This window comes from Priapulus caudatus, unplaced genomic scaffold, assembly GCF_000485595.1.
Source record: "Priapulus caudatus unplaced genomic scaffold, Priapulus_caudatus-5.0.1 Scaffold614, whole genome shotgun sequence".
Taxonomy (NCBI): Eukaryota; Metazoa; Priapulida; class Priapulimorpha; order Priapulimorphida; family Priapulidae; genus Priapulus; species Priapulus caudatus.
In genome coordinates, this window is record NW_014577675.1 from 66,826 (window position 1) to 83,422 (window position 16,597).

Genomic DNA, 16,597 nt, shown 5'->3' on the forward strand with positions numbered 1-16,597 from the left:
ATATATATATATATATATATATTCTAGGCAAGGCAATAATTTAATTGTGTGCAGATATGTGGGTAGTATAAATCTCACAATACTATAGTGAAAATGCATGCATACACAAGCATGTTGCGCAACTTTCTTTTATACGAAATCTGGATGATATACGCAGTGCATTTGGTATAATAGTTGTGGTTTTGTGCAGGGTGAAATCGAGTATTCTGGGATCGAGGGAACAACTCTGCATCAACTCCAAAGTTGTAGCTTTAGACAGCAACAGTGCCAAAACACATCTCTGTCGGCAGATGACGAAACAACGAGCGTGCTACTTTCACACCAAGTTTGATGGTTGGTTCGAGTAATATTAATAATATTAATGTGTATATATATATATATATATATATATATATATATATATATATATATTACACCACATGCATAGAGCTAATGCGTGGTAACATAATGTGGTATATTTTAATTGTTATTTCTTGCATATAAGAATTACTGTATCGAAGTGATTAACACAACAGATAAAAAAAACTCGGTTTTGTCTTCACTGGTAACCATGCGACCGGCTACATATTCATGGTGTCGCACACGTGTTATAATGATGTCTGGTCTTGACTATTTGTTGTAGACATGCGACAGAAGACCACTGATGTGATGAGGGACGTCTGTGGCAAGGAAAACAACGTCATGGACATAGAGGACCTTGTCACTGTCGGACGCAAGAAGCAGTAAGTGATGCGACTTTATGGGTTTCAAAAAAACGTTCGTTTTCTTTCACGATAAATCCATGTAATTAACCTGCTAGTAAGAGTCGACGATGAATTGCTTGGTAGCTTTTTCAAGCCGCGCAGTGGACTTGTGCCCATCGGACGAATCTATTATTTAATAGGCGAATTTATTTAACCTGTTAGCGACGATTTTAACAACCAATCAAGTTGTATTTGTCAAGCTGAATTAACCTGCCAATCGGTCCCGAGGACTGCTCCCAAAACCTGCTGTTTAGTTCTTGTCACGTGTTGCCATCTGGTGACAAGCTCAAGCAACTTTATTCGGACCGACAAGATAACTAAATCGGTAGTCAAAACAAAACTTTCGCTAACAGGTTGCGTGCATGAGTTCGTCATAAAATCAATTTACTCATATTGTCATGAAATCCGATAAATTTGTTCTGTGCCATTACATATATACTTTGACATTTTACAAAAATGTACAGGTGTCATTGCATGCAAACGTTCTATAGTTTTGGTTATCTGGTTTTCTTCCTAATCTAGTATGATTGCACACTTCCCTTCGCAGAGTTCTACTTATGGGTTCTTACTTTGATCTCTTTCTGTGTAAAAATTTGGTTCTTGTGCAGGGTGCGAAATTAACGGGAGTCCGGAGTCAAATACTCCCTGATTTACTGTCGGACTCCCTGATTTGACATATGCAGGAGTCCGTGTGACTCCCTGAAAATTCTGCCGTACTATACTAACTAGTTCGTTCCACAGCACGGCCTCGCAGAATTGCCGTATTTTTTCAGCAAATCAAAGAAAATTTGGCAGACGTGCAACTGCATGAATCTTCAAAACAAGCACGTGTTATAATTTTGAACTTCAGACTGCGGACTCCATCATTTTGCTGCGGACTCCCTCTTTTTGAGGGTAGGGAGGACTACCGTGTTCAAAAATTAATTTCTACCCCTGCTTGTGTGTTTGCCCGTCGACAGGGTATGTCCGTTCTACATGACTAAGGAGGGTCAGGGTACGGCGGATATCATCTTCATGCCCTACAACTACCTACTCGATCCTACCTTCAGGAAAATTAACAATATCGACGTCGCCAACTGCGTCCTGATATTTGACGAGGCACACAACCTGGTAAGTTTCTATAGGACAAGTTTCATCAAATAGCGAATAGTCACAGTCTCACCGATCGTTACATTTTTGTATTTCTGATTGGACATCAGTTTCTACAGTAGTGCGTACAGATCATGCTGGTAAGTAAGATAATACCTTAAACTATAGAAGTTAAATATAGAGGTGATAATATAGAAGTAACTTTATACGGCATCAATAATAGCAAGATACATACTATAGGAGCAGAATGAAGTATAGTGATAATATAGGATAATGATAGCGATAAATTAGTAAGGATAATCTATGAGCATAACATATTAGGACGAAGGTAATATAATGAGAATAATATTACGGATAATCCATACCTCACTCTTATCATATATCTCACATGGGGTATCGTATAGACATTACATCCGGTTTTACTATTCATTGTCGTAATGTTACTCGGTGCCTGATGTCTAAGAACTGAGGTGCATCACTAGTGTGTGTGCGCTGATGAACTACGAAAATACAGGTGCCGCCGGTGTGCTGTGGGGCTTGTGGTGTGTGTTTGGTGGTAGGCGAGGAGGGATAATCGTGTGGTGCAGTCGATTCTCACACGAGTTTACAGTGCGGTACATGATGGCGTTTAGTGAGCAGTTAGCATGTGCCAGGGTGCGCATGTCGCGGCGTCCTGTGGGGTGCGTGTAACTACACGTACAGGTTATAACTTTACAGCGTAGCAGTTGAGATACTATGTGACGCTACGGTGAGTTGAACTTGGTGTGTGTGCGTTGCCGTTAGTGCTTATTCCTGTCCATCCTGTCTTCAGGAGCAGATGTGTGAGGACTGCGCATCTACGGAGCTTCGTTCCAGCGAGCTCGCGATGGCAATCAACGAGGTTCAGGACCTGCTCACAAGGAAGCTGCAGCAAGAGGGCGGGGAGGAGGTGGCTGGGTCGCCATGCCCTCCGCCGAGCCGGCTGTGAGTGTCAGACGAGAAGGTTGGAGGAAGGGGAAGGGGGGAGGAGGTGCTGGGGGTTGCCATGCCCTCCGCCGAGCCGTGTGAGTGTCAGAGAGGAAGGGGGAAGAGTGAGGAAAGGGGAAAGTGGAGAAGGTGGAGGGTGGGAGGAAGGTGGGAGGGTGGGGGAGAAAATGGGGAGGGAGGGGAGGTGGGGCAGAGCTGCTGGAGGTTGTTGTACCCTTCCTCGAGCCATGTAAGTGTCGGAGAGGAAGGGTGAAGGTGGCAGGAAGGGGAAGGGGGGAGGAAGGAGGGAGGGTGGGAGGAAGGGGGAGGCGAGGAGGAAGGTGAGTAAGGGAGGGGAGAGTAGTGAGGGTGTGGGGCTGTAGGAATAGTGATATGAGTGAGGAGCAGCATAGGCATGAAAGCCGACAAAGATTCGTCATGCAAATTTCTCACGTTTCCTATCTATGGTTTCATTGCAGCGGCGGATTATTCAGTCAAGGACCTTAGCCTTCTCAAAACACTTCTACTGGACCTTGAGGCAGCCATTGATTCACTACCATTAAGCGTGAACAAGACCCTAAAGAAAAGCGGGATGTAAGTTAAAATTACTAGATCTGCTGTAGCGTTCGCAACGCCCTGCCTTCATCGTGATTTTTCTGCCCGCATTTAACAAAATCAATTACCCCACCGTTCCTGATTCTGGTGATGTCTTGCATACGGCAGTAGATTCCCACTTATTATAGGTATATTTCTTGATAAACTTAATGTTAAAAACTCATAAATAATCCATGGAATAACCCATTTAATGTACGTAATATTTTTTAGATAAATTCTACACGTAAATTATATAAGGTATCAGGGTGTGAAATTAACGGAGTCAAATACTCCCTGATTTACTGTCGGAGTTCCTGATTTGACATACGCAGGAGTTCGTGTGACTCCCTGAACAATTCGATGCCATACTACTGTATTTTTTTCAGCTAATGTCAAAGAAAATTTGAGCAGACGTGCAACTGCCATGAATCTTAAAAATAAGCACATGCGTTATTGTTAATAATCTTAATTCTTGAACCTCGAGACTGCGGAACTCCCTCTTTTGAGGTAGGATCGAGTTCGTTGACTCCTTTTTAAAATGTTAATTTCTACCCCGGAGTATATATTATTTAAGGTAGTATTTTGACATAAATTTATTTATATAGGTTACTATTTTGAGCTGCTGGTTTCGGTTGGGCATTAAAGACGGGGAACGTACTGTACCTTGCTCGACCTGACGGATAAACTGCTACACGAGTTGCATTGAACAGGAAGGGGGGTCCTTTATCGCGCGGCGGGGGCGCGGGTCTCACAAGTCACGATCTTCTCAAGGTCAGCTGGCGCCCTCTGTGACACGTGTTTGGCGAACGTTGTGACAGAATGCGATTCAGTGGCGGATCGAAAATGTCATTATTTTGCTGTTGCGGTTATGTCAGGTTTTTTCACTTGGGTGCGGTTGGGACATGCAAATTACTAAATTCTTTTTATCATTGTGTAATATATCCGTAGTTCAAGATTTGGGGGCATACGTAACATCGATGCCCCTGTATATTGCCACTGTCCACAAAAACCCTACAACAACACAGAAAAAACAACTGTAATTTTAAGTATATAGGCACGATTTTCGAACGGCGTTGGCCGCTTTTTAAAAAAAAATAACAATTTTCCGGATTCTCTACGTTAACTCCTCGGCATTTCCCCGCAGCTTCCTTCCGTTGATTAAAGGGCGTGAGGTGGCGTCCGCCCGGTGGCCGGAGCGAGGCGGCGCGCCGGCACGGCAGCGATCTATCGCGACCTTCCGTCCAGCCGTTCGAGGAGCAGAGTGGTCCGAGAAGACAAGCAATAAGCGGGCAAAACCCGTGGAGTCAGCAAGGTGACGAAGAAAGGTGAGAGATATTGGTCCCTTTGTAAGGATTGACATTTGGGCCATGGTTGGCCATTTGCTTTGGCAATATGACATTAGGCCGATCGTTTGTCAATAAGTGTGTTCATGGCTAGCGAGTTCGCCTCACTGTCGCATAGGACGTTATTACGATGTATATTTATTATGATGCTTATATTACCATTGTGTATAGACCACGAAGCAAGGTGAGTCCTTCGTTCAGTGCATGGTGGAGCGATCCGTTGGTGAGAGGGGTTGCGCCGAGTCATCCGCGCGGCTTCAGAAGGGCGTTTACGGAGGCCCCGCATATCCTTATGGCGTTCGCGTGGTTTTTACGACTATATAAGCTTTAGCGTTCGTTACTCAGCCAAATCCTAGGCAGCTCCAGGTTTGCACTTGCAAATTTTGCGTCTGTGGAGGTCATTTGAATTATTTATGAAAATTTTTACGGCGGCCGATTTGTTTTGTCACGTGTGTTTGAAAGACAGCTATTCCATGCGCGCGTTACACAGCTTAGTACTCCTAGGCACTCCTGGGGTTTACGACTAGGCATTTAGCGCTGCGGTTAACACAGCCGTTCCTATATGGCCACTCTGGGTTACGACTAGACTTTATGATGCATTACAATGGAAGCAGGGTGAGAGTTGCTGCAACCGCCATCCCTTCAGCCCAATAGATTTCAGCGGCCTTTCAGCTCGTGCGTGTACGGAAGCCAAATCCACGTTTTGTCGCGACCTGTATTCAACTATATATACTCTATAATTATTACTCTATTGTATATTAACTAAACCAGCGCCTCGTGCTCGTCTGTTTCGTGGTGTGTTACAGGTCGCGACGCTGCCACTACTGGCTGTCTTCAGCCGCCGACGAGGCAGGACGATATACCGCGTAATAACTAACGATGACACGCGTTGTTACGTTGTTGTAGGTCGCACGCTGCACTACTGGTGTTTCAGCGCTGCCATGCAGGACTACCGCGTAATAACTAACGATGACACGCGTTGTTACGTTGTTGTAGGTCGCACGCTGCACTACTGGTGTTTCAGCGCCCGCCATGCAGGACTACCACGTAATACACTAACGATGACAGCGTTGTTACGTGTTACGAGGTCGCCACGCTTGCACACTGGTGTTTCAGCGCACGTGCAGGACTACCGGGTAATAACTATACGATGACACGCGTTGTTAGTTGTTGTAAGGCTGCACGCCTGCAACTCTGCGCTGTTTCAGCTGCTGGCTCGGCCTATGCAGGACTACCACGTATAAACCTAACGATGACACGCGTTGATTCGTTGTTGTGAGGTCGGCACTGCTGCCACTACTGGTGTGTTTCAGCGCCCCATGCAGGACTACCACGTATTAACTAACGGATGACACGCGTCTGTTAGTTGTTGTAGGTCGCACAGCCTCTGCACTACTGGTGTTTTCATGCGCTGGCCCTCGGCCATGCAGGACGTACCGGTGAATAATAGACGATGACACTCGCGGTCGTTTGTTTACGTTGCTTGTGGTCGCACGCGTGCCACTACTGCGGATTTCAGCGCCTTGGCATCGGCGCATGCAGGTATCTACCGCCGTAATAACTAACGATTGACACGCGTTGTTACGTTGTGTAGTCGCCGCTGACTACTGAGGTATTCAGGCTAGATGCCGTGTTCCGGGCCATTGGACCTCGTCGCTAGTGGAGTTCACTGATATCCTCACCAGCGGCACGCTCAGCCGTCTCTTCCTTCAAAAAAAAAAAAAAAAAAAAAAAAAAAAAATAAAAAAAAAAAAAAAAAAAAAAAAAAAAAAAGAAAAAAAAAAAAAAAAAAAAAAAAAAAAAAAAAAAACAAAAACAAAAAAAAAAAAAATAAAACAAGAAAAAAAAAAATACAAATAACAAAAAAAAAAAAAAAAAAAATAAGCCGACTGAGATGAGAATGTAAGAGAGCTATGTCTGCGATCGAGAGCGAGAAGGAGGGGTCGCGTCTGCCCCGCGGTAGCCCGATACATGTAGGCACTGCGTGGTCGTGGTTCCGTTGTTGTCGCCGTCATTGGTACTTCGTGGGTGAGAAGAAGGCCAGGGGTCCATCTGCCCTCCGCGTTAGCCGAATAACTGTAGACTGCTTGCAGGTCGTTGGGGGGTTTTTTCTGTTGTTGCCGCGTCATTGGTACCCCGTGGTGAGAGGAAGGGGGGGGGTCGCGTCTGCCCCGCGGTCACCCGACTAATGTTAGACTGCCACGATCGCTGTTCCGTAGCTGTGTCCCCGACGTTACCCATGCAGCTAGATTCCCTGATGATCGATTCCCTTCCCTGCGATTGCGTTTCCGTCGCTGCGTCGCGGCGGGTGTTGCTTTGCTGTGCCGAATGCGGCTGCTGCATTATGATTCTACTACTCGTGTCTGAATAGCGTGCAAACTCGCCGTACGTTTTTTTTAACCTCGATCGCTCGTGGTACACAGATTTTCCACGTTTAAAGAAATCGTGTCTGTAAAAAGAAAGGTTGCGCCGCTCATTGTTGTCTTCATCCGCATTAAAAGTCCCGCCGTTCGACGGAGAAATCTTATTTCGTAAAAAGCGTTGCGCTGTACGGATAAGAATAAGAGAAGAAGCCATTTGTGACAGACCAACCCCGGTGTTTCAACGCGTCATTTTGTTTTGCATCGTACCGTTGGAGGGAGGGAGAGAAGCCGTCTCTGGCAAACGAATTTTATTAATACGGCATTAATATCTTTGCCCTCACAGTCCGTTCCCCATGTGCTGGGAACATAAAGAATAACTTTGTTTAACGGGTCATAAAGATCGTCGCGCCGTGGAGAAAGAAGGAAGGGGTGGCAGAAAGGGGAAGAATAAGCAGCAGTTTCTGGTTCACGAACCCCGGCGTTTCAACGTGTCAATTTGTTATGCTGTCATGCCGTTAACGTTGGAGGGAGGGAGAGAAGCCGTCTTTGGCAAGCAAACTGGCGTTTAATTTTTAATTGAAAATAATAATAATTTAAAACATAAATAATAAATAATTAATAAAAAATAAAATAAAATTTTACATTTGACCATTTTTTAAGTATATTCGTCTTTTCTGTCGCAGCCCGTTCCCGGTGCAGCTGCAGAATGAGCACGTTGTCGGCGGAGATCAGGTGTTCTTGGGCATCGTGTCGCATGGACCGGACAATACCCTGCTCAGCTCCTCCTACCAGAACCGCAGCAGCCCATCCTACCAGAAGTCCCTCGGCAACACCTTAGGTACGAACCACTGCTATACCCGACGTCTTGGGTACGAACTCGTATGTACATGTACATTTACATGTATATATACATTGATATATATATATGTATATGTACGTACATATACATGTACATGTATATGTACATATACATGTACATAGGAGTTCGTACCCAAGTATGTGTACATGTACATATGGCTGGCAGCCATTTTGGGTTTGGTTCAGTGTACATAGTGAAGCTATACATGGTTTCCATGGGATTTCTCGTGTTCTTCTTATCCTACCGTGTGTTCAATGAACATGTTTGTTTCAGTGAACATAATGAAGGTTGTTCCCATGGGTTTGCTGGTGTTCTTCCCATCGTACGGAGTAATGAACATGTGTGTGAAGACCTGGCAGGACACAGGAATTCTCGACATCATCGGCCGCAGGAAGCGAATCGTCATCGAACCGAAGGGCAAGGAAGCGTTCGAATCCGTAAGTAACTAATTTAATTATTTATTGACTTAATTTAGTAATTTAATTAATGATGAAAAATTGAGTGAATAATTGATTTGATTATTTAATTTTATGAATTAAACCAATGTGTTTTTCTCTTTTAATAGTCCTTTTAATGTAATTTTAATAGTTTTTCAATATGATATTAATACAAAGGAGGTAGAACCATAATCATCGGCAATGCTTTTTTTTTTTAATACAATATTACAGGTGTTTGCTAATTCGACATCTTACAGGTTATGAATAGGATTCCAAGTTTTGTCTGTCAGATTTCAAATTAAAAAACTTTTTTTCTTTTTTCTTTAAAAAAAAAAAAAGTTTAGGGACGGTCGGTCGACCGGAAACACATCTATTTTTTTGTTTGGCCTAATGCTCACGGTCATCTGGTTTCAATTGTACACCTCAGTGTTTGTTTTTCATTGGCCTGGCGGACGTTACGGCGACCCGCCCGCCAGGAAAAGTTAACATGGCCGCCGTATTCTCTGACGTGCCGTTCTTTTGTCAGGCGATGAGTAGCTTCTACGAGGCGATCAAGGACCCGGCGTCGGGTGGCGCCACCTTCTTCGCCGTCTGCCGAGGCAAGGTCAGCGAAGGTCTCGACTTCTCGGACGTGAACGGGCGGGCGGTCGTCATCACTGGGCTGCCGTTCCCGCCGCGCATGGACAACCGCATCGTGCTGAAGATGGAGTTCCTCAAGGAGCAGAAGAGAGCTCTGAAGCAGGTGAGGATCGTGTGTGTGTGTGTACGTTACAGGCTGCGTGGCGATCTCTGCCATAGAAATGTTGGTAGTGCTGTATGTACGTCACAGCAAGCGCGGCGGAACCGGGGGAGGCAGGGGGGCACTTGGCCCCCAAATTATTATTATTATTATTATAATTATTAATTAATTTATTTTTTCTTTTTTTATGGAATTAATGTTGAGTTTAATGTTAGTCATAGTATGTTGTTCATCGTTAGCACCGGGAAACGCTTATGGTAAAAGGACACATTGTAGGTTACTTTGTGGTATTTTATACATGATAAACTTGCCCTTTTTGGCTTTGCCCCCCCTCAAATTAAATTCCACGCGCCACTGCGTCACAAGTTCGCGTTGCAGTGTGGGCCATCTCACCACTAAAAATTTAATAGTGTTTGGGAGACGACAGACTAGTCATACAATCAAATCTGTATGTAACTGTCGTTCGAGTATATATGTGTTTGTACACCCCTAAAATTGTCCTTTATAGACAGGTGTTCGTTCTATAGAGGTTTCAGCTTATACAGATACACAGGGGTAGCTGTAGCTCATTACATAGGGTGAGATAGATATATAATATAAGTAGATCATACACATACGGCTCGTTACTTACTGCACAACCCCTGGCATCTGTCCTGTTACATGCTAGTGAGATCAGGTACCAGTCTGAGCGAACGTCAGGCATCAATAGCTTTATCTCAAAGCATCGCTCTGAGTCTCCGCGTCTGCCTCCTACAGGACAGCATCGGCGATGAGGAGTGGTAAGCCTGTGCGCAAGATCGCGAGCGTCACTACAGTCCATCGGCGAGTGTTTATGCCGCCAGCCGCAGGAACTGACGTTGCTGGCAATAGTGCTGTGTACACCGAAGGTACGTGCACGGTGTGGTGTGTAGTGTGTTGTGGTGTGTGTCACCGTGTGTGTGCGTGCGGCGTGTGTGGCGTGTGTGCTGTGGCGATGGTGGGTTGTGTTATGTGTAATGTGTGTTGTGTGTACATGTGTGCGTAGCAGTGCGTGTGCGTGGTGTGGGTGTGGTGTGTATGATTGTATTGTGTGTGTGTCACGTGTGTGTGTGTGTGCGTTGCGTGTGTGCGTGGTGCGTGGTGTGGGTGTGGTGTGTATGATGTATGGTGTGTGTGTGCACCGTGTGTGTGCTCGTGCGTAGCTGTGTGGTGTGCGTGTGCGTGGTTTGGGTGTGGTGTGTGTGTGTATGTGTGTGTTGTGATCACCGTGTGTGTGCGTGCGTGCGGGTGGTGTGGGGTGGCTATGGTGTGGGGCTGGCTGTGTTGTGTGTAGTGTAATGTGTTGTTCACCGGTGTGTGTGGCGTGCGTGCCGTGTGTGCGGTGGACGTGGTGTGGGTGTGAGTGTGTATGTGTGTTGTGTGTGTCACGCGTGTGTGGAGCGTGCGTGCGTGCGTGTGGCGTGGTGGCGTGGGTGGGTGTGGCGTGTATGTGTGTGTGTGGTGTTCACTCCGTGTGTGTGCGTGCGTGCGTGTGTGCGTGGCGTGGTGTGGGTGTGTGTGTGTCTTGTTTGTGTGTAGTGTCATCGTGTGTGTGTGTAGCGTGGTGGTCATGGTTGTGGGTGTGGTGTGTATGTGTATGTGTGTGTGTCATCGTGATGTGTGGCGTGCGTGGTACGCTGAGTGTGGCGTGTGTCGGTGTAGGTGTGCTATGGTATGTGTTTGGTGTGTGTTCCCGGTGGGGTGTGTGCGTCGTGCGTGTGTGCGTGTGCATGGTGTGGGTGTGGTGTGTACTGTGTATGTGTGTGTGTACATGTGTGTGTGCGTCGCGTTGCGACGTTGCGTGGTGGCGTGTGTGGGTGTGGTGTAGATGTTGTATGTTTAGTGTGTGTGGTGTGTCAACCGTGTTGTGAGTGGCGTGCGTGTGTGCGGTGGGTGGTGTGGTGGGTGTCGTATGGTGTATGTTGTGGTGTGTCACCGTGTGTTAGGTGCGTGCGTGCGTGTGTGCGTGTTGAGCAGGTGTGGGTGTGGTGTGTATGTGTTAATGTGTGATGTGTCACATGTGTGTGTGGCGGCGTGACCGTGTGTGCGTGTGTGCGTGCGTGCGTGCGTGCGTGTGGCGTGGTGTGGGTGTGGAGTGTACGCGGAAGTGTCGGGCGAATAGAGCGCGTTTTACTTCGTTTAGAGGGTTTCGATATCCTTCAGGCTTTGTTCGTGTCGTTAGTGCTCTCGTTAAATGTTGTAGGAGTGTATTTGAAGTCTCCATCTGCATTTTTTCTCCCTCATTTTACTTACTCCATCTTTTCTGTCTTGATTGTTGTATCAAGGCAACTGACAGCACATCTTCATCGTCGTATCTCTTGCTCGTATAGTCTTTGTCCTATTCAGTGCTATACTGTAGCAACACTCGTTTTGGCTGGTTCGTCGATCGAATGTTTGTTTTCCTGCAAGGTACATACACGTCCTTTATTGTGTGTACTGTATCGTATTCAGCAATCTGTCTCTGATGTGTAGTGGAGTAGGGTAAATTAATTATAAGTATATCGTCTTATTCTACGGCTGGTGTCACGTCAGAACCCACACTCACACGTTTGAAAAATTTGTCATTACTGTGTAGGTTTATTCAACCATGTACCCATAGACTCTGCTTCATAACAGTGTTCTCTCTGGACATCGTCCTACAATCAAAAGATTTATAGAAAATTTGGTAGCCATCTGAAGGACATAACTACGTTCTTTTCAAAAGGCAGCAGGAAAGGTAGGTTTAAGATTTTTATTTTAATAAATATTTTGCATTGAAATTTATATGCCTTTACTATGCCTCCCGTCCTCTCCTCCTCCTCCCATCCCCTGCTCCGCTCTCTCCTCCTCCCTCCTTCTCTCCATTCTCTGCTGCCTCTTCCCTCCTCTCTTATCCTGCTGCCTCCTCTCTCCGCTCCTCTCCCTCCCTCCTCTCTCCTCCTCCCTCTCCTCTCCCTCCTCTCCCTCCTCCCTCCTCCCTCCTCACCATCCTCCCTCCCTTCTTCCTCTCTCCATGCCTCCCTCCCTCTCTCACTTCCCTGCCTGCCTCCCTCCTCTCTTTCCTCTCTCCGCCTGCTCCCTCCGTCTCATCCATCCTTCTCTGCCTGCCTGTGCCTTCCTCCCTCCCTCCTCCTCTCTCTGCCCTGCTCCGCTCCGTTCCTCCGCTCCTTCTCTCATCTATCTGCTCCTCTTTCCGCCTCCTCTCCCTCTCTCCCTGCTGCATCCTTTCTCCCATCCCTCTCTCCGGTCCCTGCTGCTTCCTCCTCCCTCTTCTCTCTCTCCCTCCTGATGCCTCTCCTTTCTTTCTCCTCCCTGCCTGCCTGCCCTCCCTGCCCTCTCCCTCTCCCTGCCTCCTCCTCTCTCCTACCCTTCCTCTCTGCCCTCCTGCTGCCTCCTCCTGCCCTACCTCGTCCCTACCGGTGCTGCCTATGATTCCCTCCCTCCCTCATCTCTCTCCGCTCCCTCGCCTGCCTCCCTTCGCCTCTATCGCTCCTTCTCTCCTCTTGGCTGCTCCCTCGCTCCATCCCTCTCTGTCTGCTCATTGCCTCTTCCCTCCTCCCTCCCTCTCGCCCATCTCTGCCTGCCTCCCTCCTCCCTGCTCTCGCTGTCCATGCCTCTCCTCTGCCCCCTCTCGTTGTTCCCTGCCTGCCTCCCTCGCCTCTCCCGCTCCTTTACTTTATCCCTCCTTATGTCCCGTCTCTCCATGTCCCTTTCCACTTTTCCATTCTCACGACCTCTCCTGTCTTCTCTCCGCTCTATCCTGTTTTACCGCTCGCCTTTCTACTCTCCATCTTTTTTCATCTCGTTGTTTGTATCTCAATCTGACAGTGATTGTCTTTTCCGTCGTGCGCTTCTAGTACCGTTCTCTACTTCCACTCCTTTTCTCTAAGCCGCGCATGCAGTGAGTATTTTACTCAATAAAATACGCATGATCAATAATACTCCACCGTTAATATTTCAGCGGTTCGAGCGCCACAGTGATAAAATTACTCAGGAATAGTGGTCTAAATGTCAGATCAACGTGACGTGCGCGAGCCAATACTTGGCGGCAAATGAATTTAAACGCATTTCTGGTGAGTACCCAAGTGTAGAGTAATTTACTAGCACGCAGTGCCACGACGTTGAGTAAAATGAGCAACAAGTCAAAAATTATATCAAGCACGTTTGTATTGAGTAAAATGACGGCATTGCAGTCAAATTACTCAACGAAAATCTGCTGCACACGTGAGTAAAATGACTCGCGCGTCATTTTACTTGAGTAAAATTACTCACGTGTTCGCCGGGCTTTACTCTCCATCTTTTCCTGATGTATCAATCGACTGACAGCGACTTTTGTCTCTTGCTGCATCTGCTTTTAGTACCCTTACTTGGGCAACTACAAGCAGGACCTTGCCTCGAAGCCACGCTGCTCAGGAGCCACGTTCGAACCTTCAGTCGGCATTCACGTTAGCAGAGGAAAGCGAAGGCAGAGAGAGTCAACCGATAACGATCAACTGGACGGTAGGCAAAAAAAATGGCAAAGTTGCGTTGCCACTTCAATTCAATTGAATTCAATTCAAATTATTTTATTTACGCTTATGAATTACATTTTGGAGGTAACATATTACTTAAACAAGTTAATAGACAATGCTGATAAAATTAAAACAAATGAAACTAAATAAATAGAAGTTATGGAGGGCGAAAAGACAAAGGTCAATACGAGGGAAAGCAAAATGCTACTATCACTCGTACGGTCACGGCCGTGTTAGCAGACACCTCTGTAGAGAGGACACCTGTCTATAGAGGACACCTGTCTATAAAGAACACTTGGTCTATAGAGGACACTTGTCTATAGAGGACACCTGTCTATAGAGACACCTGTCTATAGATGACACCTGTCTATAGAGGATGCCTTTTGATAGACGACGCCTGTCTATAGAGGACACCTGTCTATAGAGGCACCTGTCTATAGAGGAGACCTGTCTATAGAGAATGCCTGTCTATAGAGGTCACCTGTCTATAGGGGACACCTGCCTATAGGGAACATCTGTCTATAGGGGACACCTGTCTATAGAGGACACCTGCCTATAGGGAACATCTGTCTATAGAGGACACCTTTCTATAGAGGACACCTGTTTATAGAGACACCTGTCTATAGATGATGCCTGTCTATAGAGGACACCTGTCTATAAAGGACACTTGTCTATAAAGGACACCTGTCTATAGGGGACACCTGCCTATAGGGGACACCTGTCTATAGAGGCCACCTGTATATAGAGGACACCTGTCTATAGAGGACACCTGTCTATAAAGGACATCTGTCTATAGGGGACACCTGTCTATAGGGGACACCTGTCTATAAAGGACACCTGTCTATAGAAAACACCTGTCTACAGAGGACATCATCATATATAGAAGCATCATCTAACGTGAAATTCAAAACAACGTAAACATTTAGGATGAGCGTGATTGAGGTGATGTATATAGGGAGTGGTCGTTCAAACTACGAGTCGTTGTAGGGTGTCGTTTATATAGGGAGTGGTTTACAGGGAGTCACATATATCCACTTATATAGTTGACATTGCTATTTGAATTATAATAGTTGACATCACTGCGCAATATGGAGGCATAAAGAAAAGCCGCACCGAAGAAAAGCTGGGGTTGTTTGAAGCTATGGATAAAAGTTCCAAGGTAAAGCGATGTCTGTAGTGGTATATATATTTACTCTGATTTAATTATTAAATTACCATATCGACACGCTTCTGTGCATTTAGGATGCCTATTCAAAACTTGGGAGTACATGTAAAAGCGTTGTGATGACAAACATAGTTGCCCTTCTTCGTTATAGTCCCTTGGAACTTATGAGGTTATGAATGTGTATTTGTTCGGTCAGCTTCCTTCGACTCTATAAACCTTTTAGTATGGTTAGTGAATATGTTACGTGCATGCATTTCAGGTTACTTTCTCTGGGTACCAAGCGAACACTGCATCGTTGAACCCCTTTGGGAATTCAGCGATGCAGAAACCACGGCAACAAGCAAGCCAAACCAGGAAGAAAATCAAGGTACATGCTGTATTTGCTAATGTGCGCCAATCCACATACTAATTCTCTATCGTTATTTATTGTTGTGTATTGCATATTATCATGGGTGAATGAATAATGACAGACACCCTTCACCACTGATATTATCGTTATTACTGGTCTCACGTACCACGAGTACTTTTTTTATGGAAAGCCTTTATCAGGTGATATGTAATATTAATCTGACAACCAGGAAACCAGTCTGTGATGTGGGTGACCTGGCTCTAAACAATTACAGGTAGTTTGAAAGTTCTGAGACTATCAGGTTGTGGCTGTGACGATGATTCCATCAATACCTTTAAACTTGTCAGGGCAATTTCTCCTCTTAGTCAGTTATCACCGTAATGTCATTCCATCTTACAGTTATTCTAGTTATTAACTAGGACTGCGTATATACATATAGTGGTATTATGTGAGTGTAGTACTACTGTATACGCTGTATATTTCACGGTGGTTTAATTTGCGCGAATTTCGCGAACGCGTCCCCGACCGCGAAAATAACAACACGCGAATAATTCATACCGAATAATACCGAATAATCCATAATTCTCCGACCGCGAATTCGCGAAAATATTGCGTATACATGCAGTATATATGACTGTCTATGAATGTGTACTAGGGGTATTATACCGTATCACCTGAACATTCTAGATCATATCTCGTCACGACCTGTGTGACGACTCAGCCGACAGCACCCCCACGGAGAATGGTGGGATGACAGAAGCCACGAAGCCAACACCGGAGGGGACAGCACACGGCAGTGGCGAGGCAAAGCTGCTGCTGCTGCCATCTGCTGGCAACGTAGGGAAGCCGACGCCCGTCACGCGCGAGGCTGCCGAGAAGAAGAGGCTGAAAAAGGGCACCGTACTCGATTTCTTTACATCGGTAATTATCGTTTAATTACATACTATTATTAATGCAATTAACGATGAACATTCCAATTAATGCATTATTAAATAATCGGGAGATAACGTCCTCGCAACGTAAAAAAAAAGTGGCTTGTGTTTGTTTAATTAACGTATCAATTTTGCGTAATATTTTAAATATCTTATTTCTTAGCTTGAAGTTATCTGTCAGTGTATTTTCAATCCCATATAACCTTGGTAAGTACCAATGAGGCAGCCTGTGCTTGCGTTACCAGGTTGCAAAGTGCATCGGGCAGGAAAACTTCAGCAAGTTTAAAATAGCATTGCATCAGTACACTCTCATCAAAGATCTGCAGGTGTTCCTCGACACTCTCTTCGGACTCTTTCCTCCAGATCACCTCGAGTTGTACGTAGGTAGGTTCGTCAGAAATCTGGCAAGCATTCCAGAAAAATGTTACCTCTTTCTTCATATGTTACATAATTTTACTTACATCTTGAATCTTGAATCTACATCGTTTAGCTGTGCTGCAGATACAAGATTCAGATTCAAGATTCAAGATG

The 16,597-nt window shown here is 45.7% G+C and overlaps 2 protein-coding genes across 3 annotated transcripts in view; both read left to right on the top strand.

The window, feature by feature from the left end:
* LOC106812161 (regulator of telomere elongation helicase 1 homolog) overlaps positions 1-9,905 on the top strand; it is an 18,915-nt gene extending 9,010 nt beyond the window's left edge. Inside the window, exons 8-21 of the mRNA XM_014815964.1 lie at positions 191-333; positions 623-722; positions 1,703-1,853; positions 2,644-2,760; positions 2,842-2,875; positions 3,257-3,371; positions 4,516-4,683; positions 5,242-5,329; positions 5,711-5,761; positions 6,600-6,616; positions 7,761-7,915; positions 8,210-8,373; positions 8,900-9,115; positions 9,869-9,905. Coding sequence (XP_014671450.1) covers positions 191-333; positions 623-722; positions 1,703-1,853; positions 2,644-2,760; positions 2,842-2,875; positions 3,257-3,371; positions 4,516-4,683; positions 5,242-5,329; positions 5,711-5,761; positions 6,600-6,616; positions 7,761-7,915; positions 8,210-8,373; positions 8,900-9,115; positions 9,869-9,895 — 1,546 coding nt within the window. The 3' untranslated portion in view covers positions 9,896-9,905. The remainder of the gene's footprint in view (positions 1-190; positions 334-622; positions 723-1,702; positions 1,854-2,643; positions 2,761-2,841; positions 2,876-3,256; positions 3,372-4,515; positions 4,684-5,241; positions 5,330-5,710; positions 5,762-6,599; positions 6,617-7,760; positions 7,916-8,209; positions 8,374-8,899; positions 9,116-9,868) is intronic.
* Positions 9,906-11,804: 1,899 nt separating this feature from the next.
* Positions 11,805-16,597, top strand: part of LOC106812163 — a 16,301-nt gene continuing 11,508 nt past the window's right edge. Inside the window, exons 1-6 of one of the 2 annotated variants that reach the window (XM_014815967.1) lie at positions 11,805-11,846; positions 13,468-13,609; positions 14,691-14,779; positions 15,045-15,152; positions 15,822-16,055; positions 16,312-16,450. In XM_014815967.1, coding sequence (XP_014671453.1) covers positions 14,762-14,779; positions 15,045-15,152; positions 15,822-16,055; positions 16,312-16,450 — 499 coding nt within the window. In that variant the 5' untranslated portion in view covers positions 11,805-11,846; positions 13,468-13,609; positions 14,691-14,761. The remainder of the gene's footprint in view (positions 11,847-13,467; positions 13,610-14,690; positions 14,780-15,044; positions 15,153-15,821; positions 16,056-16,311; positions 16,451-16,597) is intronic. The other variant, XM_014815966.1, reaches the window with a different exon arrangement.